This window comes from Triturus cristatus, chromosome 4_1 (genome assembly GCF_964204655.1).
Source record: "Triturus cristatus chromosome 4_1, aTriCri1.1, whole genome shotgun sequence".
Lineage (NCBI taxonomy): Eukaryota > Metazoa > Chordata > Amphibia > Caudata > Salamandridae > Triturus > Triturus cristatus.
In genome coordinates, this window is record NC_140585.1 from 651,774,242 (window position 1) to 651,798,766 (window position 24,525).

Below are 24,525 nucleotides of genomic sequence, written 5' to 3' on the forward strand. Positions count from 1 at the left end.
GTCACTACGACATGCTCCGGTTGGGGTAGGGAGAGGGATCTGCCGCTGACCCAATCGCGATTTGTGAGCCACCACTGCAGCTGGTTCGCAGTGCCCTCCGAGATCAAGACATGGTCGGACAGGTTGCCTCGATGCTGGGCCCACTGAAACTTTAGGTCCCACTGCAGAGCCGCATCCGCCACCTGCGTGAGGTACCAACAGGATGCCGGAGGCCATCAGCCCCAGAACCAACCTGACCGAAACCCAGGACAGAGGCCGGAAGATGGAAATCAGGGCCTGAATGTCCCGGACCCGCTGTTCCGGCGGATAGACCCGGAACTGCGCCGAATCGAGAACCGCCCCAATGAAAAGGAGCTTCTGGGAGGGACTCAGGTGCGACTTCGGCACATTGATGGAGAACCCCAGCGAGTGCAGGAGGTCGGCCGTAGTCTGGAGGTGGGAGACGACTTGCTGGGGCGAGCCCGCCTTCAACAGCCAGTCGTCGAGATAGGGGAAGACTGGAACCCCTGATCGGCGCAGATGAGCTGCGACCACCGCCATCACTTTCGTGAACACTTGAGGGGCACTGGTGAGGCCGAAGGGGAGCACGGTGAACTGAAAGTATTCCTGACCCACCGTCAACCGCAGGTAACGCCGGTGGGCCAGCAGGACGGGGATGTGGAAATAAGTGTCCTGCAAGTCCAACGCTACCATCCAGTCTCCAGGGTCTAGGGCAGCCAGAACCTGAGCTAAAGTAAGCATCTTGAACCGGTCCTTCCGGAGGAAGGCGTTGACGCTCCTGAGGTCCAAGATCGGGCGCAGGCCCCCTTTGCCCTTCTTGGGAACCAGAAAGTAGTGGGAATAACAACCACGACCTACTTCTGGACCAGGAACGCGCTCGACGGCCTCTTTGGCCAAGAGGGCCGAAACTTCCTCCCGTAGAAGATGCAAATGATCCCCCGACATACGGTGGTTCTGCGGTGGCATGGCTGGAGGGGTCGTCTAGAAGGGGAGGGAGTAGCCCCTTCGGACGATTTGCAGCACCCGCCTGTCCGACGTGATGAGTGCCAGTGGAGCAGGTGATGGCGAACTCTGCCGCCCACTGGCGTTGAATGGGCTTGAAAGCTCGGACTAGTAGCTGCCGAGGTGGATGTGGACTGACCGGCACGTTGACCTCCAGTACCGCCTCGGCGGAATCCACATCTTCGACCGCGTGCAGGTTGGTTCTGCGGCCGGTGGCTGGGCGGACGTGAGGAGGTGCCCCTTCCTTGGCCACGCAAGGGACGAAAGGTGGAAGTTTGCGGCCGCGGTGCCAAAAGACCCAAGGACTTGGCCGTGGCCCGGGAGTCCTTGAACCGAGCCAGCGCACTGTCCGCCTTCTCACCAAAAAGGCGAGTGCCATCAAAGGGCATGTCCAAGAGGGAATTCTGGACATCCCCCGAAAATGACGTGGACCTCAGCCAGGCGTGACGCCGAAGCGCCACCGTGGTGGAAATCGCCCGACCCAGCGAGTCCGTGGTGTCAAGTACACACCGTATGGCGTGCCGTGCTGCATCTCGCCCATCAGCAAGTGCTTGAGTGAGTCGTGTCCGGACCTCCACCGGGCACGAGGGCAGCACGTCCTCCACCGCATCCCACAGAGAGTGGGAATAACGGTCCAAGATGCAAGCGGTATTTAAAGACCGCAGCCCCAAAATCAGGGACGAGAATAGTTTCTTGCAATACTGTTCCAACCTCTTGGATTCCCGATCTGGAGGAGGGGACGGGAAGGAGGATTGGGAGGTTGAGGCCTGGATAACCAGACTCTCGGGGGTGGGGTGTTGGGAGAGGAAACTGGGGTCGCCCGGAGCAGGGCGGTGGCGCCGGGCAACGTTCCAGGTCCACAGGAGGGACTGTGGAGGGCTTGGACCAAGTGCCCTGCAGAACGTCAAGGAGGGCCTCATTAAACTGCAGCAGAGGCTCAGTGGAGCTTGCTGTCGGTTGAAGGACCTCTGTGAGGACGTTAGTCCTCACGGCCACAGCAGGCAACTCTAGCCCTAGGGCTTCGGCCGCCTTGCGCAGCACCACTGAAAAGGTTGCACCCTCCTCCGAGGTCACAGTCGGAGGAGAGATGAAACCAGCGTCCGGGGAGGTATCCAGACCGCTGGCATCCCCCAATTCCTCTGCCCAGTCCTGAGAAAGTTGGGCCTGAGCGGCCATAGGATCTTCAGACCCCTCCCATTCGCCCTCGTCAACCGATTCCCGATAAACAGGAGGAATGATCGGAGCCGGGCAGTAGATGAAGCGTTCACCAATCGGCACCGGATGGCGCCGCGCCGGCGTCTGGCCCGGACCGGGGCTAAACTGAGGAACGACGTCGTCCGGGGACGGCATCGGAGGTGGAACCGGTGTCGGCGCCGGCGGAGGAGGCGTCGTGAGGTCGACCGGCGCTAACCCAGACCCAGGCCTGGATCCCTCGGGGACCTGCGGCGTCGGGGCCGGAGCCGTCAACGGCGCCGGAGCCGTCAATGGCGCCGGAGCCGTCGACGGCGCCGGGGCTGCTGGCACGCGAGGTCACCCAGTCGAACCTGCGGGGCCCGAAGGCACGCCTACAGGCGTCAACCGTGGAGCCAGGCCCCTCATGGCCGAGAGGAAGGCACTGACCTCCGCCGGAGTCGCGTCATGGGGATGGACGCGGCTCCTGCGGCTCTGACGGAACCGCGGGGGTGGGACCACCCTGACCCTCAGCCGAGTCGCGCGACCGGCGAGGGGAGTCCTAAGAGCGATGTCGTCTCTTGGACTTCTTGGAGTGCTTCGACTTACCCGAAGACCCCGACGAGCGATGACGATGGCTGCGGCTCCGCGATCGGTCCTTGGACCTCCTCCTGGACTGGGACCGAGAGCGGCGCGGAGCCCAGTGCCGAAGCTCGAGAAGCTTACGGGACCGCTCCCGCCTAGCTTTCGACGTCAAGGCCTGGCAATCGAGGCACGACTCTGCGTCATGGTCGGCCCCCAGCCAATAAAGGCACCGGCGATGGTGATCCGTCACCGACATCAGGCGATGACAGGTGTCACAGGCTTTTAAACCAGACATCCTACCGGCACCAGAGTCGAGTCGATAGACCAAAAGAAGTCAAAAAAAGTTAGTCAAAAAATGACTAGGGGTAAGCTCTTCCCGGATCGGCGCTTACTGGCGCGGAAAAAAGAAGAACTGACGTCAGCGCGTGAGGGCGGCGTCTAAGTATTCCGACGACGTCATCCCGGCGCACGACGCCGACGCGGAGCCGCAGACGACGCCTAGCGACGCGCAAGGGGTATTGCTACAAAAATCTTTCCGGATCCAGCCTGACGCCTGGGGATATTCTAAGGTGAGGAATCTAACTACCGTGTTTCTTTCAGATTTGTCATTCAGCTTAGGGCATCTGCTTGTTTGAAACCCTGGTAGTTGACCATAAGATTCCTGGCACTGAACCGGTGCCATATGGCTAAAGCTGCATTCAACATAGGTCTTGGGCTTCTTTACCCATTGGTTATTTGTTCAGGTTGTACACCATGGTTGTGTTTTCACTTGTATCAGCAATGAATTATCTTTCAGAACTTGCTGAAGGAATTTATGGTTAAATGGACAGACCTTTGTTCCAGCACTTTTACATGGTAAACTGATGTCTTGTGGGACCAAATGCATGGATTTGGACCTCTGAGAAATCGGCTCCCCAAATGAGTAGAAGTGTCCTTCACTTTAAATATTCTCCCTTTTGTCATTCAGCATTGGAAAAAATCCACAATTGCTGCCAATAGATTTCATTTGTCTTACCATTTTCCCAAGTATCGATTCCGCTGGTTCTCTAAGCACTCTTGCAGAGTCCTCACGTGGAGCATTGTCTTGGACATAATCAATATGCGCAAACCCATCTAGCAAAAAAGGGCACAACCTACCCAGCCATCAGATGCTGTTTTCAGAGTAGAAACTGGCATAGTGCGCCTTCTGCGGAGGATAATCTTTCTCATCTTTTTTCCAATACTGTTCCCAAAGAGTGGACCTTTTGCACCACAGACGTTGTTGACTTATAACAGGTTGGGTAGGCCTAATATGTACATGATTGTTTTTGCGGTCTTAAAGATGCAGTATACCTAATCTGTTGACTTGGCCTTCAGTAACCTGTCACCCAGGTAAGTACAGACAAATATTTATTTTCCCTGAAGTTCCCTTGCACCATTGTATTGTATCTGAAGAAGGTTCTCTACACACACTTTAGACCCCTTGAGTCACTTGTTATATTTTTCCACTCGACCCTGCTTCAGAGGATAACATTGAGGGTGGCATGCAGTGCTCATTGCCTAAAATACCTTTGCTGCTAATGCCAATAGCTACAGGACACCTTTTTCCTCCTAAATATCTCCTGTGATAGTACCGACTCATTTAGGGCTGTTTGTGTAGGGTTGTCAAAAGGTTTGGTATTTGGACATTTGAACGTGTTACCACTTTTCTGATGATCCAAAAATGTGGCATAGGTTAGTCCTTCTTTCTCTTTATTTTATTTATTCGTTTATTTATTTTATGAGTTTAATATAGCGCAAACATGACCCGTCTGGGTATCAGAGCACGTGCAGAACAAACAAGTTAAACATAATTTATGTGAAAAGGAACAAGCAATAAACACAGGTACAGATAACAAATGCTGTATAAATAGCAAAACAAGTTGAAACATATAAAATAAAAAAGGTACAAGCAACAAGCAAAGTATATACAATGTAAACCAACAACTTAGTAGATTCTGGATCCAGAAATGTATAGAGGAAAAATAGTCAAGCTGAGTTATTTCAGGTGTACTGTTGAAGGTAACTATTCAGCAACAGCAGGTTTAATTCTTTTTTGAAGGAGGTTGGCAAGGGGTTAGATATGGTTTCAGAAGGTATTGCATTCCATATTCTTGGAGCAAGACCGGAAAAGGAGCGGTTATATGTTTTCTTTTCGTTGAACTTCTGTGGCTTCAATAGTTAGTACTACTTAGAGAATGACTCCCACCAGATAGTTCGAGTTTTTTTACCAGGTAGATAGGCATGTTATGATGAAGTGCTTTATGCGTCATGCAGGCTATCTTCAACTGAATCCTTGCTTCAAACGGGGGCCAATTGAGATGTTTTAGATTTGGTGTAATGTGGCCATGTTTACTGGATCCTGTTATGATCCTCGCAGCTGAGTTCAGAGTGGCCCTTGGAACCAGCCTGGCTTGCACTCCGGTAGTCTAGTTAAGTTTTTTGGGTCTGCTTTTGGCATTGTCCGGTTGCGTCCTAAAGTATTCTGCTTTGGAGCTACGGATGAGTTTGTTGTAGGAGCTTCCTATTGTGCCCAAGTTCTGAAGATGTTTTGTGGAAGTAGAGATTCTCAATGATCTCGCGGCAAGCCTTAATTTATATCTCACCACGTTAAGGCAGCCATTGAATCAGGGTCTGCAGTGTCTACTGGGTATTCTTTTAAGCTGTTTCGGAGCAATTGCATCAAATATGTCAGACATGGATTGGATTTAAAGTTCGGTAAGATCATTCACATTTATCATGTTTGAGGGAGGAGGAAGGAGGTGGTTGCTAAGGGAAGTTAAATCGGTTATGTTGATATTTCTCAGGTCTCTGGGCCATTGTTTGGTTTTATGAGATTGGCCTCGTCTAATCAGCACATTTTCCAAGATGAGGAAAGAGATTAGGTAGTGATCTGACCAGTCAAAGGGTGATATGGATTCTAGTTGTATGACATTATCCTTGGCGGTGATTAGATTGAGGTTGGAGCCTCTATTGTGGGTTGGGCTATTACAAGACTGGGTAAGGTTGAGGTCCGAAAGGAAGACCTTGAAGGTGTTCAGTATGAGGTCATTTTGGTCGTTCCAGTGAATGTTGAAATCTCCAAGGAAGATCTGGTTAGAGGGTTGGTCCCTGTTTGAGAAGATGGTCTCCATTATTTGTTCAATAGAATGTAGGTTATTTCCCTGGGGTGGTAAATCATATGGAGTTTGCACAACATCTTGTCATTGTTCCATATTTTGATGACTAGGTATTCACAGGAGGACACTGGAGAAGTTTGTGTATGTTTTAGGAAGAGTATGGAGCTACAGATTGGGAGGCACCAGAATGGTTGACGAAGTGTAATTGAGACACATTTTAGTTAAGATCAAGAGGTCAAGGTCTTGTGTGAGTATGAGATTGGTGATGTCAGCTGCATGCCTTACCGCTGACCTGCAATTAAGAAGTACAGAGTTGATATGCGATTTGGTTACTACTACCTCTTGGTGTGACCGGGACATGTAGTAAATTATTCTTGTTCGTAGTTCTATAGTTGAGACTGGGTTCTTTAAGTGTGTTGGAGAGAATAGTTTGGATATTGACCAGCGAGGGTAATGAGTCCTTGTGTGTGGTATTGTATGATAGCAAAAGGAAGTCAATGTCAGCATTAGATAGATGATCAGTAACCCTCTAGGGTCTGGAGTAGGGATTAAGACGAAGTCACGATCCCCAGTGCAAGATAGGTGGGTTAATCATTATTGATGGCTCAAATAGGGAGAGACTATCACTAGGGGTAGATTGAATTTTATAGTATCTGGGGTTCTATTAGTTTCAGAGATTAGATTAGGATTCCAATGCTTTTCAAGATTCAAGGTTATGTGTATATGGTTCTGTAGGTCACCTTTAACTAGTTTAATTGATGTTTAAGATCTATGATCTTGTCCTCAAGGGATGGAGGGTCAGCAATACAGATGGGAGTGTAGGGTGGACTTAGGAGTAGCCATCGTGTGTTGTCCTATAAAGGTGGGGCGGGGGTGGTCAATAGAACGGATTGAACGTGGGTAGGGAGGGAAGTATTCGGGTAGGTGATTGGAAGGTGATTGTTAGAAGATGGTATATTAGAGGTGATGTTTGGAAGAGGGGTAGAGAGAAGGGTCAATGAGTATTATCAGCAGGCCTTCAGTGTTGTCGTCAGTTGATGCGGGCGAGTTGGGGGTCAGAGTGGTCAAGTAGGGCACCAATTGGAACACAGATGGTTGAGGAGACAGAGAGCATTTGCTTGAAAGAGGGAAATTAGCAGACCAGCCATTAGCAAGGTTGACGTTGTTGATGATTATCGATCGGTGGGCATTATTTTCCTTTCTATTTTGAGCTGAGAGATGAGGTAGGTCTGATAAGTGGATTTTTAGAGAAAGGCAGGAGTCATCGTTTGGAATAACTGGACTACGTCCAGCAGCAATGGTACCAGTGTTGGAATAAAGGGAATGGTCCTGCGGAGGCATAGGTGACGAGGCAGCAGTGAGACTAGATGATGCAAGTGTTTCAGTCATAGAGCAAGAGGCGAGACGTTGATTTAGAGAGGCAGTGGGGATATTGTTTGACACAGTATTTTTGCTTCTCATGAAGATCTTGTCAAACTGTTCAAGGTTATGGTCAGATGATTGTATGAGAACGTTCCTGTTGTTGAATAAGGAAACGGTAGCTTTGAAATTGAAATCTGGTGAAGGTATCATGGGGATTTATAAACCATACAGTATTTTGTAAGTTATGTGAATCCGGACTATAGAGGCTTTAGTTCTCCTCAATTGAGCTCTTCTGGAGGGGAAGAAGATAATTATTAACCACAACTCCTTTAGAGGTAAAAAAAAGTAGGCATCAGATACGAGCATTTTGGGGTTCGGTTTGAGTAGTTTAGGTTCGAAATGTTTGGTTGCGTTTTTAGATAGGCTAGAGGGGGAATTTAATCTTGAACGCATTACAGTTATCAAGTGACAGCAAGTTATCATTAGTGTTGAAGTTGTTCGTAGCCATGGTGGATATTGGTGCACCAGAATAAGGGTCTAGTCTTAAAACTAAATTGTTTAAATTAGGGTGTGCGAAAGTTAGAGGAGGTATAATGAAGGTGAACGACAGCGTCATACGTGGTAGAGGAGAGGCCTCTTAATATGAGCTAGCGGAGTCCTTTAGTAGTTTTTGGCACTCTGTGTCGTTGAAAAAAAGATGAATGCTCCATTGGAGATACTATCCTGTTTATATGCATGAAGGCCTTCTTTGCTTTCAATGCCTAGTAAAGCCTTCAGTCCTCTATCGATTATGTTGCAGGAGAGAGGGCTGCCATTTTAGAAAGGGGTCGTTCATTTAGGAAAAGGGACAGAGGATCCTCAATATGGAGGGCCAGTTAAGACAAGGAGGACTCCAATAATAAATGAAAAACACAGTCAGGTAAGGATGTCAGCCTTTACTGTACGTATTTCCTCATATGTATGCATACCAAATGTACTTCAGTTAAATATAAGATTTAGAGTGTTATGCTTACCATTCATCGTTCGTCTCGTACACCAGAGCCGTTAAGAATCACATGGATAGCCTTCAGATCAACTATACGCCAACAAAAGCACAACGGCTGCTGATTATCTGATGTGAGGATAGCTGCATTCACCAGTCACTTAAGGAAAATGGTCATGTTGCTCTAGAAGGATCAGAATTTATTACCATGAAAGATATGGATGCCAGACTTCTTCTACAATATCCATTCTACAGCTCCCCATGTGGGTGGGTGTGACTCCAAGAAATGTGAACCTTGTTTCATGGGCTGTACTTTTTGAGAATATGTGGCATATCTCTTTTGGCTGTGGCATGCAGATTATTGAACGGGATGTTGAGATACTTCTGCATCCATTGCAAAGACATACTGCAATACACTAGCCTTATTGTAGAAGCAACTTTGTAGGTAAGCTGTGATCCTTCTTAGGTTTTCTTTCAGTCTCAGGCATAGGTGTGATCAGTTCTTGTGGTCCCTCAAGTCACAGACTGACACACAGAGTGCAGAGGCACCACCAACAGTGACCAAAAGTGTGTTGGGTGGTTTGAAAATATTGCAGCAACCACCCAGAAGTGCCCCACAAGGCACTCTGGGGTGTTATAATGAAACAGCCTCTGCTGAGGTCATACTTATTTCCAACTTCTCCCAGAGCCTGGGCTTTTGCACATGGGCTCAGGATGGCACTGAACCGCTATTGGTGAGTTTTCTGACTGCAATAGCTGTCAAATTAATGTAAGAGAAAGACAGATGTTTTGATAGTGAATGCTATACTGATTATGACAACATTGACCATGTAATGTTTCCCATTACAGTGAAGGTCATTGACTATTTATATTATGCCTATTTTTATAATAGTGTTGCAATGTTGAATCTAATATGTGGTTATTTTTACTGGTGTAGTGACACCTGACAAAGCAAGTAGGCATGCATATTCATAGTGATACCACCTTATATGGAGATGTTGCCTCAGGTATACGTGGTGGGGGTAATTGTAGTAGTAGTGTTCACAACTCCTTAGGGGTGTAATGTGATATGAAGATATCACCAAAGCTAATTTCACCAATCTGATATTAATTTAATGCAGTAGTAGTAGTGGGTGTACAATAAAAGTACTTTTCCTTTTCAAAAGAAAAAGCACTCACTGGATTATAATTTATTGAGTGCTGTTGATAACCAGCAAGTTGGTATTACTATACCACATTACCTCGCCAAAGTAGGCCTTGGACTGCTCTGCTTCGCTACTCTGAGACAGTCAAGTGCTACAACGGTGTACTTGGTTCACTGTAGAAAGACAATCACAGCAACTAATAACCAGATTTCTTACACTGTATCTTTTTTAATTTAATATCACTGAAAATCCCATTGTGTAGACTCCAAAACATAAATATTAATGAGATATTCACCACATGGCAATGGGCTTTGGTGTGAGGAGGTGTGAACAGCTGCTGCTGCCACCTGCCTGTACCTATGCTTTGTGTCAGGGAGGCTTGAACTACTGCGACCCAATCTATGCCTGTGTTGAATGTTCGTGAGGCTTGGCTAACACCTTTCACTACACAAGACTCATAGCGATTAACTATATGAATGCTGGTTAGATTGTTCTTACTTACTTTGATGGAATACAGGGATGGGAAGTCACACATCGAAAAATCTGGCATAGTCTCTCGAGAAATTGACGTTGGCCACACTGAGCACTACCCAAGGAGCTGCAGAAGCACCGCTTTGGTGTTTAACCATAATTCTATCCACAAACTGTTCCTTAAGAGCCTTTGAACATCAGCAAATATGTGGGATAACATGACAAGCCAGGCATCTATTCGAAGGGTTTCTAACACAAAGAAAGACCATCTGCAGAAAAGAAACCCAAGTGAAAAAGATTCAAAGCTTCTAAGATGAACATGGTTGGAAGTGCTGTGGGGAAAGCTCTTGCACAGTATGGAAGACCACCAAATGTGAAATGACAGTTTTAACTTGTACTGTACTCTATGAGGGCTGAGATGGGTAAAACTGGGTTGTGGGGAGTGGTGTGGTTGGATCAACCAAGATGGTGCAAACTCTGAGAGTGCTCCTGGATCTTCTCTGCCATTTAATCGGACCCGTTCCAGCCAGCCACACGCTGCAGCCTCTTGGACCCGGTATTTCTCCCCATATCTGCTAGGGAGTGGTCCTGTGGAGTCCAGCACTGTGAACTGGGTGCAAGGACGCACTCTGCTTTACGACGCGGCCAACCTCGCATTGGGGACCGTGTCCTGAAATAGGATGTATCCCAGCTGCCTCGAGTGCTGCTGATGTGGACATGCTTTGGAGCCTCCTGATCTTATCACCGGGAGACATGACTGGACACGGGACTGAAAAGATTTGGGTGAGGCCTGGGGTGTTGTGGCTGCATTGCGCAGAAATCGGGCACTTCTGAGGACCTCGATCTACATGAAACCTGCTGTGCCGTGAGTACAGAGAAGCAGTGAGTGCCAGTGCCTGCTGCGGACCCTGCGGGTCCCCGCCTTGGCTCCTCTGCACATTTCTCAGACTCCTGCTCTCCCCGGGAGAAGATCTTTACTTGGGCAGCCTCACCCTCTTAGCACGCAGGGGGCCGGCCGAGGGTGCAAAGGCAATCTTTCACCACAGGACCTTCCCGGCTCATCCTAATAACTCGAAGGTGGTCGGAGGGAGATGGCATGCCCCATGGACTGAGGCCGGAACCGCCTTCATTTTGTTCACCTCTCTGGGATCGCCCTTCAGACTTCAAGGACATTACGGGGTGCCTCCCTTTCTTCTTCCTACCCACAGTTCATCCGGAGGGTCCCCAGCCCCATTCCCTGGGTGGCTTGGCCTTCCTGGGTCCTGTCTTTCTCCTGGCTGCATGTACTGCCTCCCCCACTGACGCAAGTGAGCAGATTGATCACAAGGACCATATCCCCAACAACACTGACTACAAAGGTTCTTCACGCTTTGATCCATTCTTCAACCCCTAGCCCACAGACATAGGGCTACTATCCTGGAAAGACTCGAGCGCTGCTACAACCCTGAGAGAGCCGCCTCCCCATGCGCCAAGATACTATTAGGAAGGATAAAGCATCTGGAGCTGAAACTAAAATGGATAAATTCACAGCCTCCCATGCTCCTTATCAGTATAGTGGGACTGATGGAGGACCCACCTCCTGCCCCAGCGACCAACAGATTCTTGAGACCTGACCACAAGCTTGCAAGCTATCCAAACCGTGTGGAAAGCTGTAGAGATGAAAGTCGGGGAGGTACGATTAGATGTCTCCCTATTCCGTCAGGATCTCTGCAATGTTGCCAACCGAGTCTCAGAGGGGGAAAGCTGAGTATCCACATTGGAGCCTTGAAGGCTACGGTATCAAAACTCCTTTCTACTTCTGCCTCCCTTGAAAGCTGTGCCAGGGATCCAGAAAAAAAAAATTGAGACACAACAATCTCTGCTTTGTGGGTTTCCCATGAGATGCAGAATCCACATCTCCTGAATGGTTCCTCAAGTCTCTGCTGACCTCCTGGATGCCAGAGGACAGACTCTTCTGGTGGTTCATGATAGAACTGGCGCACAGATCGCTGGCTCGACGCCCACCACTGATAGCATCCCCACGTCCGATGACTGCCTGAAAACTCAACCATTGGGACAGAGACACCCCCCTTCAGGAAGCTTGTAAGATTGGGGAATCTAAGACATAAATCCTCCAAGATTATGATTCTCTGGGGTCCACATCGGCCCAGGTCGACTACTCTTCGGCAGTCCAGAGACAGCCTAAGTTGTTTGGGGAAATCAAGCAAAAGCTCTACACTATGAACCTACAATACAGGTTGATGTTCCCAGGCAGGCTAGAAGTGCTGATTAACAGTTGCTCCTTCTTTGATATCCCAGACTCTGCGTGAGAGTGGGCGAATTAATACACAAACACACCTCTGGGGCCCAGCGACACAAAATGGGGAGGCTGCACTATCCGGCCAGACCACCAACCCTTACCGGTCCAAGACCTAAATCCAAACGCAAATGCATCCCTGCTGCCTTTGTGGGATGCGCCCCGGGCCCTCCGGACTCATCGGGACTGGAACCTATGCAAGGAGCCAAGCCAGAATCCTCCAACACTCCGCCGGCGTCACAAACACGGAAACGCTTGTGCTCTGGAGAGAGGGCCGCCCGGGACCACCTGGGCTAGTGGTCTTGAGGACAGGAACCAAATTGGTGTCATTGACAGAGGAATTCCCGGCCACAAACTTGTTACCAATGGTGCTGGAGTCCCTTCGGCTGAGCTGAAAGTTTATCCTTTTCTAGGAAGAGGTTCTCCTCTAACACCCGCTACCTGTAACAAGTATGGTTGGTTGAGTTGGGAGTTTTGAGAGAGACCGATGCTTCTGCGGAAGAGAGGACTGTTGAGGGGATGGGATGCTTGTTGTGTTATTTCAAGTTCTATTGATGCCTTAGACATGCTACACTCCCATTTGAGTCGTTTGGCATACACTAGACCTGGTACCGAATTTCAAAGCCCCACTCCCGCTCTTCAGACTCTTGAGTCTTCTATTCTGTCCATATGAAGATTGGCAGGATGCCCGAATGGCCACCCATAGATCGTGCGATGTCTGCCCGCCTTAGACTAATTCATTTGAACTATCTGCATAGTTCCTACCTCATCCCCCGCCGCCTGTGGCTGGCTGGGAGGATTCCACAACCCAATTGTGCCTGATGCAATTATTCTGATGCAGACTTCTATCGTGTAGTCTGCCCATGCCTGGAAATTACTGACTATTGGCATTGGATTGGAAACTCCCTGATTGGGTCCTTGATCGTCTGATCGTCTTAAGATGCCAAGTCGCTCTATTGGGCATCAAGGACGGCATTGGCGGCACTATAAGCGAACGCACCATGGTCGGAGTGGTCACTCGGGATACTGCATGGAAGTGGAGGTCTTCTAGCTCCCACCAAGCTCTCTGAATGGTGGAGGGTTGTTGACTCATGAGCTCAGCTAGAGGAGCCAATTTAGAGGGCCAGGGGGTGTCCCCCAAAAAAACACCAACATTTGGGGCAAATTATGTTAATGCTACGGCTTGGGATTAAGAGCTTTGGACACAGAGATGACTGATGGGACACATATATAAAGTTTATATATTGCCCTTTGTCTACTATAGGATGCTGGAATGTGTTTGTTTGTTCTGGATTTTCAATATGCAAAACCAGTTATATAATTTATTAAAAAATACTGGGCCTGGGGGTCACAGATTCAAATTAAGTATAGTATTATGCTTTATAAATTAGAGATATGGCTATAGCCAATATTCAGGTATCCCTTGTTCACACTGTTGGTCCTACATTGTGTTAGGAGTTATAGAAATGTCAACAAGCAGTGCACAGTGATGCAAGCATACATATCTGCTATAATCTTCAATTATATCCTGACCACCCTGGTCATTAAAGAGCCCAGTCCCAGTTTATAGTTGTTCCACTCCCTTTGGGGATATCTTGTTCCAAAAAGTGTTTGGATACTTTCTGAAGGACTAGGTTGTTGGATCATTTACTTTTAATCCCAAACAAAAAATACATGTTTAACATGTCTGGCAGAGAGGCTAATCTACCTTTCTTAGGGAAAGTATCATGTTCAACCTAAGTATGTTCTCCTGTCGTATCTATACAAGAATCCTCAAAGAGCATCTGAAGCTAGTGGGTTAACTTTTATAACAGAAAGTCACTTACAGCCTTGACGAGACTGAAGCTATTCCTAAATTACTGGTAGTTGGACTGAAGACTTGGGAGGGTTGCTAATAGTTTCCTTCTATCTTTAAAAGTGAGTTTGCTTGCTGCTAACTCCTTCATACGTGACAGTACTTAATATAGGATTTTGAGGCAAAACTTTGTTCACAAAGGAAACTGAAAGGGTGGAAACAAAAACAGGTAATTGCTGAGAAAAGAGGGAAACATGGGCTTAGGTACTTGTACGATCAAACAAGCTTGAAGATAAAACTATTTCAACATAAAAAGGTAACTGGATAGTGGGGTTCACTACCAGTATAAAGAAATCAGGTGTAATTTATGGTGCGGTTGTGCGACCTCAGCGTGTAATAAACTTACTTAGATCCACTAGGTTTTGTCTCAGCTCAAACCTAGGTAGCTGCAGCACTGAGCAGCAAGGCTTACACAGAGGAACAAGTATTAAACATTTAAACAGCTCCAAAATAATTGAAGAAGAAATCAACATGACAATCAAGAAATCTGAAACCAATTTATAAAAACAGATTGTATTTTTATAAGATTTTAGACAATAGAACGAAAAGACCCACTGGAGGGTTCCAGAGATCTAAATTTTACAAGCAATAATAAATCAATGCAATTTCACTCCACTGCGAACAAGCCTTAGTAAAATTACCGAATTGGACTCTTAGAAACTGTGGTCAGTACAAAATACTTGGGGCAACCAACTCTGACAGGGAGCCAGTAAGGGGGATCATCAAGGGCCTAAAGAACAGTTACCTTTACAGATGAAGCAGACCTTCAGCAGTTCCAGGCACTTTATTCGCGTTGCAATCGATTCATTTTGGAGTCAATGGGGGTCTTCCTGCAGTGATTCTTCGGTTCACAAAGATGGTGAAGGGTTCCTGTTTGCAGGGTCGAGGTCCCCCAAAGTCCTCTCCGGTCTGGTTGAAGTCCAGTCCCCACTGGATTACCAGTCGCCTGGTCACGGTCACAGGCTAATCCTTCCTGAGCCGATAACTCGACTTCTTAGGCTCGCAGCAACTCTTCGACTGAACTCCCAGGTTCAGTGAACTTGGGTGCAACACTTTGTGTTAGGTCTTGGTCCTCAGTGCTGCACAGAGGTTGTGTTAGCGGTTCGAAGACTGTGCTGTGAAGAGGAGGCCAGACAGCTGGTCCTTGGAGTTCTTGGCTTGACTGGGCTCTGGAGACAGCTTCTCCACGAGTAGGACACGGCAGACACAGTACCTTTCTTTGCTAGCCACCCGATGCAGCAGGTGCAGTCCTCATTGGTGCAGCCTCTCTTTGGTGGTCCCTCGGTGCAGCAGGACAGTCCTTCTTCAGAGTCGGCCGAGATCTGAGGTCTGGGTGCCCTCTGTATGCTCAGTAATTGCCCTCAGGGTAGGATGCGGTTAGTAGCCAAAGGGCTACTAGGTTCCCTCCCGACTGGTGATCAATTCCTGTGGAGTGTGGCATCTGGCTATCCCAGGATTTTTTTTTTTGCATATTTATATAGCGCCAACTCGACCCGAAGGTATTGGAACGTTTCCAGCACCAATGTTGGCAGTCTAGCCGACGGACCACATCCTCCCCAGGATGCACCACTCTGCCCACTCCCAAGATGGCGAGACACCTCTCCTGGTGTACAGAGCTCACTAGCCCACCCACAGAGTGTGGCTACCTCAGGGCTACACGCCACTGGGGAAAACGTTTGGCAACTGGTTTCCCCTCTCTGCATCCTGAGCCAGCCTGCCTACCTCGACAATGGGGCAGCCCTCCACCTGGTGCTACACATCTGCCCATCAAAGACGGCTACACCTTTGAAGCCTGCCTTTTGGGGCTAACACCCAAGCGGATTCCTGCAGGAGGGATGTATCATTTTCCTAACCTGCAATCTCCCATTTTTCTTCTTCCTGAGTCATTTGCATGTCATGAGGGCAGAAAGATGTCTCATGGAGCAGAAGCAGAAGTTTCAAAGGCAACAAAGTGGCAGCTTTGCTAAAGCTGCACACTGCAACAAGTATCATTAATTTCGACTTAAGATACTTTTTTAGCTTAATGTAATGAGTTGTTTGATACCTTGGAGTGCTCACTTTGGTCGTCCTGTTCAGGAGTTAGCAAAGATGAGGGATTTACAGGTAAGGTAGCCGTTTCTAACTGGGCACAGTCAATTCGACATCAACTTTAGGGTCTCTGTGCACTCTCAAAGTGAAAAAAAACCAGCAGCATCAGTCGATAAACTTGGGGGTGACCACACAAAAAGAGCCATTTTGTTATAGAAATCTAGACCAGGTTACAGGAAAAGAGATCTGGTACTGTCACATGACAGGGAAGCTTTTCCCTAAAGTGGGAATTAAGGGAAAACATGCATGAGTATCACTATTGGCACAGACATAATTCATGCAACCGATGATAATGCATGTGCAGTACCACACCATGGGATCTCCACCAAACAGCAATGTATATCTCTGCCTGAAATACAGAACCACATTAACAGCTATGGGCTAGAACTTGATCTAGCAAGTCTGATGAAAGATAATGGCTGGTAAATGGCTGGTAAAGGCCTCACAGCACTACATAGGGGCAGCTGATGGGGACTAGCGGGGGCTGAAACATACGGGACACAATGCTGTTGGCTTACTTTCTTCCTTGAGTGAAATAGAATCCTTATTCTTTAACATGCACAAGGAGTCAATCATGGAGCGATATGGAGATATATTTTTGTTCAAAATATTGCTCAAAAGACTACTAATGGTCTAGATCACGTGAAATATTTTATGTGTGCATAAGGGTCACTTCAGCAGTAAGAAATGTGCTATAAAATGTAAGGATATTTAAAAGTTTATGAAAATATTTCCTACTCACCACACCCAGGCTAAAAATATCAGACTTGATGGTAATTTCCCCACGCAGGGCCTCAGGTGCCATGTACGCCGTTGTTCCCACTATTCTCTCAGTCATGACTGTTCTTGCACATTTTTCAAATGCCCTTGTGAGGCCAAAATCAGAAAGTTTAGGCTCAAAGGAATCAGCGATTAGGATATTTGCACTGAAAAAATAAAAAGCAATTGTTGTTCCAGTGGGGTTTCTACAACACCAAAGAAATGAAAATTAAAAAGTGGTACATTGTGGCATTGCAATGTTGATGTATAGTAAACAAATGTCTTCAAAATACACAGCCCCTGATTAAAGGATGTAACAATTACTAAACTAAGCCAGTGTCAGGAAATGGGGGTATGTAAGTTCTCACCGAGAGAAAATGCTAAAAAACATGAAGTCACCCAGTGGCACTTTGCATCCCTGCAGCGTCCGCTCGTGGCTTAATTTTAGAGATAAATTTCCTGATCTGCTTTTGAACATTTTTTTATAAATGATTTTAAAAAGAATTACGGCTGAGTTAGACCTGACAGTATAAACTCAAACTGGAATTTTTAGAAACCATAATTCAAATTTGGTGATGAAACTGCTTATATAAGGTATGGTGACCCTACTTTGCTTATTGTCCTATGCTAATCTGAACTGATTGCATGAGATGTTTATCAAGCTAGATAGCTAAACATTTTCTGATTGCAGACCCAACTGCAGGAACAATTCAGAGAAAGCGAAGGGGCTAGTTTGTGTATGCTGCAATTGCCAAATAGATGCCGCGGAATGTTCATCTCATGTTGGGTTAGCATATTGCTATTAGTTTGTCGCTGTTCCATTTGTGAGTGATTTCAAAGTGAACATTCACAAACAAAATTACATCCTCTGCTCTCTGTCACAAAACGGATGACTGAAAGTGCATGAATCAGTCACAACCACTAACTATTCCTCTAGATGCTCTTCAACCCATTATAGAGAAAGGGATCAATCATGTGCAAATTAGCCTTCGTCTGTCTCTGGTGGGACGTCCAACTCAAAATGTCAGACCATTTCTTCTCTAAAAAGTAACACAAGTAACACCAGAAGTGATGTGCACCTATTTGGGCCAATCGATGAGGTGCAGCTTGGATCCTGTAGCACACCGAGCTCAGGACCCACGTCTGGGTATACCTGTGACACTCAGTGAGATCAGATTAGCCAGCACAAAGGTAATGGATAGAAGGGGGTGTTTGTGTTCTCGTTTTAATGGGGCATGCCCTAGCATATTGCCCTTTACAGCAACTTTTGAGATAGAGTCATAACTTATTTTGCCTATTTTTGGCTAAACTCTGTAAAGACCAGTCACAAACAATGGAATAGAATGAATGGATTACTTACCAATGATTTTCATTACCCTTAGGATAATCCCCCTCATTATAGCTATAACCTATGAGGCCACCTCGCAACAGGGAAACCCTACCTAAGCTTTCCTCTATTTCTATTAAAAAAGAATCCACCAATATTGTCAAAGGTACCTCCCTCTAACCAATCCACTTTAACTAAGTACCCAACATTTTAACTGTGTCCCAGCAAGGGTGGGGGGCAGGAAGCTGCTATGACGAGGAGGACTATCTTCAGGGTAATGAAGATCACTGTTAAGTAATCCATTCGTTAACTCTATGTATGTCATCCTCCTCATAGCTATACCTATGAGTATTTACCCAAGCAATGGACCACAGACACAATTATATGATGCTAATATAGAAATATTTATTCACAGAATGAATGCAAGACTGACTTAAGCATGAAAAACCCCAAATTATCAGTGTCTGAGGAAAACATGTCCAATGTATAGTACTGTATTGTAATTGCATTCATATAGCGCTTACTACCCCATACGAGGTGTCGAAGCGCTTTTACGGCGAGTAGCACGCTCTCCAGGACCCATAGAGGATTAGTGTTGGATCAGTATAGTGAAACATGCAAGTACATTTTAAGTGGTGGATAGGTTAGTCAGTTATTTGGATTCAGATGGATAGCAGAAGTATAGAAGAAGGAAAAAAAAGGTTTGTATTTATGTAGCGCTTGTTACCCCTGATGGGGTGTTGAAGTACGCTACTCTGGAAACCCATAAAGGATTAGTGCTGAATTAGTATGGGTGAAATAAGAAAGTAATTTGAGTGGTGGATATTAGTCAGTTATTTGGAGTGAGAAGGGTAGCGGAGGGATAAAAGGGAAGAAAGGTTTGCATTCATGTAGCACCTGTTACCCCTGATGGGTGTTGAAGCGCTTTTCTGGCAAGTAGGATGCAACTCCGGTACCAAGAAAGGATTAATGTTGAAAATTAGTGTAGTGAAGTATGAAGTAATCTGAGTGTTGGATATGTTATTCAGTTATTTGGATAGAGAAGGGTAGGTTGCGGAATAGAAGAGGGAAAAAGGTTTGTATTTATTTAGCGCTTGCTACCCCTTGATGGGGTTTTGAAGCGCTTTATTGGCGAATAGCACGCTACTCTGGAACCCATAAGGATTTCTGTTGAATTAGTATGGCAAAACATGAAAGTAATTTGAGTGGTGGATATGTTAGTCAGTTATTTGGATTGAGAAGGGTTGGGGAGGGGTAGAAAAGGGAAAAAGGTTTGCATTTATATAGCGCTGGTAACCCTGATGGGGTGTTGAAACGCTTCATTGACGAGTAGCATGCTACTCTGGAACCCAAAAATGATTAGTGGTGAATAAGTATAGTGGAATATGGAAATTGAGAAGTGAACATGTTAGTCTGTTATTTTAATTGAAAAGGATAGTAAAGGGACAGAAGAGTGAGATTTTTTTTTCCCCGAGGTCATAGCAGTAAGAGGAGGCTTTTGGATGAGTAAAAAGGGGTTTTTGAGGGGGAGAGTCAGAGGGGAGAGTTTATAAAGGTGTGTTTTGGGGGATCGGTATAGTAAAAAAGAGGTGTCAGATGATGCAAGGAGGGGTAGAGTAGGAGAGAGTCTAGAAAGGGTTATTTTGGGGATCATAGTAGTGGTATGGGGTTTGGGATAAATGAGAGAGTGGATGTAGGGGATATATTGAAAGATGTATAGGGTGAGAGATAGGGTAGTGAATTGGAAAGAGTAGTAGAAAGAAGTTTGAGATGAGTCAGAAGGTTGGGCCAGAGGATATATTGAGAGAAGTATAGACTGAGAAATAGGGAAGTGCATTTGAAATGCTAAATTAGAAGAAAGTGATAAATATACAGATCCATAAGTACATTGAAAGTATATAGATGCATAAAGGAGGTACGTATATATATAGATTAAAGATATTGATAGAGGTACAGGATGAGAAATCGGGTAGTGCATTGGATATGCTGTTTCAGGAGAAAGGTAAGAGACACACAGATCCAAGTACATGGAAGGTACATAGATGCACAATGGAAGTAAGTACATATAGACCAGAGATGATTTTTATTTATTTATTTACAACAACATAATTATTCTACATGTTTCTACAAAGCAATGCACAAAGATAGGTGCATATCTATAGTGAAAATAAATGCTTATATACAGAGGAATATGCTGTAAATTTCTGTTTGCGTATGGTGCTTATGTGGAGAAGAGCCAATTCTTGAGTAGTTTTCTGAAGATAAGGAGGTTGTTGGTGGATCTTATGTTGGAGGGTAAAGAGTTCCATAGTTGGCTGCTTGAACAGAGAAGGATGTGCCACCCATGGTTTTCTTCTTGTATCTTGGGATTTTGAGGCGAGATGCCCCTTTAGAGCGTAGGTTCCTTTGTTGAATGTGTTTGGTGATTTTATTTCTGATGAAGAGCCGTCCCATTCCATGTATTGCTTTGTGGGTGATACAAAGTAGCTTGAACGTGGATCTTCTGGCAACCGGTAACCAATGCAGGGCTTTCAAGGTAGGTGAGATGTGGTCTCGCGGTTTGATATGCATGAGTAGTCTGGCAGCCAAGTTCTGAATCCGTTGTAGTCTTTTCATGGTCGTTAAAGGTGATCCGTGGTAGAGGCTATTGGCGTAATCGAGTTTGGACGGAACACGGGAGATGGTAGCTTGGACCTTGTGTGGAAATCCCAAATGAGGGAAAATTTGTCGCAGCGTTTTTATAGTGAGAAAACTTGATCTTGCTAGTTTGTCCACTTGGGCATTCATCGACAGCTTGGAGTCCATGATCATTCCGAGGTTTCTTACTTCCTTCGATAATTTAGGTGGTGATCCCAGTTCATCAGGCCAGGCAGCAAGTGGGTCGTAATGTTTCCAATCGCCACAAGTGAGTATTTATGTTTTTGAAGCATTCAATTTGAGATGGCTCCAAGTCATCCACTTATCCACGGCTCTGAGACAACTGAAAATTGGGGATTTTTCAATGTCTTTGGGTATTCCAGTTGAAGGAGTATTTGCGTGTCATCTGCATAGTTATAGCACATGAGGTGAAATTGATTGATCAGTACCGGTAATGACTTCATGTAGATGTTGAAAAGCATGGGCAAGATGATAGAACCTTGAGGGTCCCCTCCTTTTGTGGAGTATGGTTTGGACGAGAAAGGTGGGGTATGGATGACATTAGTTCTTTGTCGAAGGTAGGACGCGATCCAGTCTAGAGCAGTTCCCTCTATGCCGGCTTCATAGAGTCTTTGTTTCAGAGTGTCATGGTCAACCGTGTCAAAGGCAGCCGAGAGGTCCAAGAGGGGTAGCGGGGCAACCCCGCTGTGGTCAACTGTATTCTTCAGGTCATCTGAGATGGCAAGGAGGGCAGATTCAGTGCCTCTTCCCGGACAGAATCCTGTTTGGAAGTCTGAGAGTATGTCATTCTCTTCAATGAATTGTGACATCTGGGCGAAGGCTGCTCTTTCTATCAGTTTGCCCAGGAACGGTCCATTTGTAATGGGTCTGTAGTTGTCAGGGTTCAGCGGGTCCAGGTTTGTTTTCTTCAATAAAGGGCGTATGTGTGATTTTTTGAGTTCTTCTGGGAATAGTCCGGTAGTTAAGGAATCGTTCATGAATCTTCTTACTGGAGTGGCAGCAGAGGTTGTTGAAAGAATTGTCTTGAAAGTTTGTGGTGGACAGGGGTCAGAATGGCTGCCGGCAGGCCTGCTTGCTTTGACCAGGTCCATAAATTCATCGTGTGAGATGTGTTGGAAGGAACGGAGAGGCTGGGTTAGAGTATTCTTGGATTGTTGTTTTGTACAGGGGCTAGTGCTGGTGCTTTGTTTCGGTTTTAAGTACGAGTCCAATGTGTCTGATTTGTCTGTGCAATGATTTGCCAGTTTGTCTGTGAAATCTTGAGTTACAGGATGAGTTCCCTCTAGGCAATTTGGTTTGCGAAATTCATGGAGTATTTGATAGAATTCTTTATTTGCACATTTAGCATTTTGAATTCTGTCTGACTAGTACCTTTTCTTAGCTTTTCTGATAGCTGTCTTGTATAATATGTTAATTTTTTGTAGGTGTAGTTTGTATTGTTTGGCGTTTGTTTTGAGCCAGGTACGTTGCAGCTTTCTAATTTGTTGTTTTATGTCTTTTATTTCTAAGTTTCTCCAAGGCGCTTTTTTTCTTTTGTGCTGTTGTGTGGTTTTGAGTGGTATCAGAATGTCAAAAGCTTCCTGTAGCCACTCATATACATTTTGAACCGAAGTTATTGTTTACAGATTTGTACTTGACGTTAGTTGTGTTTCCAAGTGTTCCAAATTGAGTCTGCTCCAAGGCCGATAGGTGGATGGATGTAAGCTAGTTTTAGGTGAGTACCTTAGTGTTGTTTTATGTTGGAAAGCAAGCACGTGGTGGTCTGACCATGTGACTGGAGTTATAGTTTGAAAGGTAACTAGTTCAGTATTAGCAAAAATGACATCTAGGATGTGTCCAGCGATTTGTGTGGGTTTGTGGACAATCTGATGCAGGTGCAGTGCCTCTAGGCCAGTGATTATTGTTTTTGGATGTTTCATATTGGGTTTGTCAAACCAAAATGTTGAGGTCACCCAGAAAGCATAAGTTGGAGTGCATTGTTATCAGGTTTGAAACTGTGTCTAGAAGTGCGTCTGGGAATGTCGCCTTACTAGGTGGAGGTATGTAAAGGAGCAGGAAGTTACAGGATGAAGACAGTGTAGTATAGCATATTGTTAGAAGAGCCTCACAATTCTTTATGGAGATGTCGTCAACTTTAGTGATATGTAATGTTTGCCTGAACAAAACAGCTAGACCACCTCCTTTTTTGGCAATACGAGTTTGGGTGATCGTTTTGAGGAATGGCTTCATGCAGGACTGGAGCCATATCATCTCCCAACCATGATTCAGTTATGAATAGTATGTCTGGTTTTGCATCTGTGAAAAGGTCGTAGATGTGATGTTTGTTTTTAGAGAGGGATTGAGCATTTATTAGTAGACAGTTTAGAGAATGGCCTTTGGTGATAGTGAGACTTTGTTTTGTAGTAGAGTGAACAGCATTGTGTGCGTTCGTAGCAGGTGTGTTTTTAGTGCTGGCATTAGCTGTATTGGGATAGCAATCGTGTAGCTGTTCTGTATCATGTATCTCATCCAGCATGCTTAGAAGGCATTTTGATGGGTCTGCGCGTGTATGTGGTAGAAATGGTGTTTGAGAGTGAGTTGGGGTGCTGTGTTGTTTATGTGGTGTAACATTGTTGTGCAGTAGACATGGGGAAGCAAAGTTGTGAGGTGTGGCACGTTGCTTATGTTGTTTGCGTGTGTTTATGGCGTAAGGTGTATGAGTAAGGGGTGGTGGTGCAGCATGTGGGTCATGTAGTAAGGTTCTAAATTGTCCAATGGATGAGAGGCGGTTAGAAGAGAGTTGCTGTATCTGTGTTAGATGTGGTGGAAGAGAGAAAGCTTGGCACTGGAGTTTGTTCCTTTGTGTGGTTTGAAAGGTGGGTGTATGTTTGGATTTTGTTTTGTGATGGTAAGTATTTTGACGAGTTGAACTTTGAAGATCTTGTTGTGCTGGTGTGTGTGATACGTTTTGTTTTGAGGAGTAGTGAAAACGGGTGCTGGTGTATTTGTTCATGCAATGGATTTGGTTGTATAGTATTGTTTGTGAGAGGAGGTTGTAAGGTAGAGAGGGGTGGTGATGTGTTTATTAGTAGAGTGTATGTTGTGTGCAGGAGGGAATGAAGTAGAGGTAAGAGTGTTTGTCTTGTACTGGTATGTTGCATGAGTTAAGTGTGGTGGTGGGCAGTGTGTTAGTGTTATTATGGTAGTAGGGAGAGGAGGGTGTTGGTTGGACAAATGATGGAAGGATGAATATATGTTTGTTAGTGATAAAAGGTGGTCTGTTAGGTGTAAAATAGAGCAGGGAGTGTGTGTCTGGATTAGATGTAGTTATGTATGGTGTTGAATGGGGTTGTGTGGGGTGTACAATTGGTGTGAATGTGTTAGTATGTTTGTGGATGGAGTGAGGTAGCTTACTGAATGTGAACATGGGCAGCATTTCTGGCCCTATTCCCTACCAGTCTCGAACAGGTTCAAACAGGTAATTGCCCTTGTCTCGACGCCCGGGCTGAGACGCCTTAAGCCTCGGCCTTTTATAGCCCTAGTAATCAGGTGACCCCTTCAGCCAATGGGAACCCCAGCCCTAACCCTATCCAATCACAACACTAACCCTAAAATCTAGAACCAATCTCAGCCCTAGTCCAAGCACCCAATAACTTTCAAAAACCCTGATCTCTACGTCCCATAGAGGCCCTAGCCCAACCAGTAGTCC

The 24,525-nt window shown here is 45.9% G+C and overlaps 1 protein-coding gene across 3 annotated transcripts in view; it reads right to left on the reverse strand.

The window, feature by feature from the left end:
• IRAK4 (interleukin 1 receptor associated kinase 4) overlaps positions 1 to 24,525 on the reverse strand; it is a 216,578-nt gene that overhangs the window by 23,123 nt on the left and 168,930 nt on the right. For all 3 annotated transcript variants that reach the window (XM_085653048.1, XM_085653050.1, XM_085653049.1), the window contains one exon: positions 16,836 to 17,019. In XM_085653048.1, the coding sequence (XP_085509174.1) occupies positions 16,836 to 17,019 (184 nt within the window). The remainder of the gene's footprint in view (positions 1 to 16,835; positions 17,020 to 24,525) is intronic.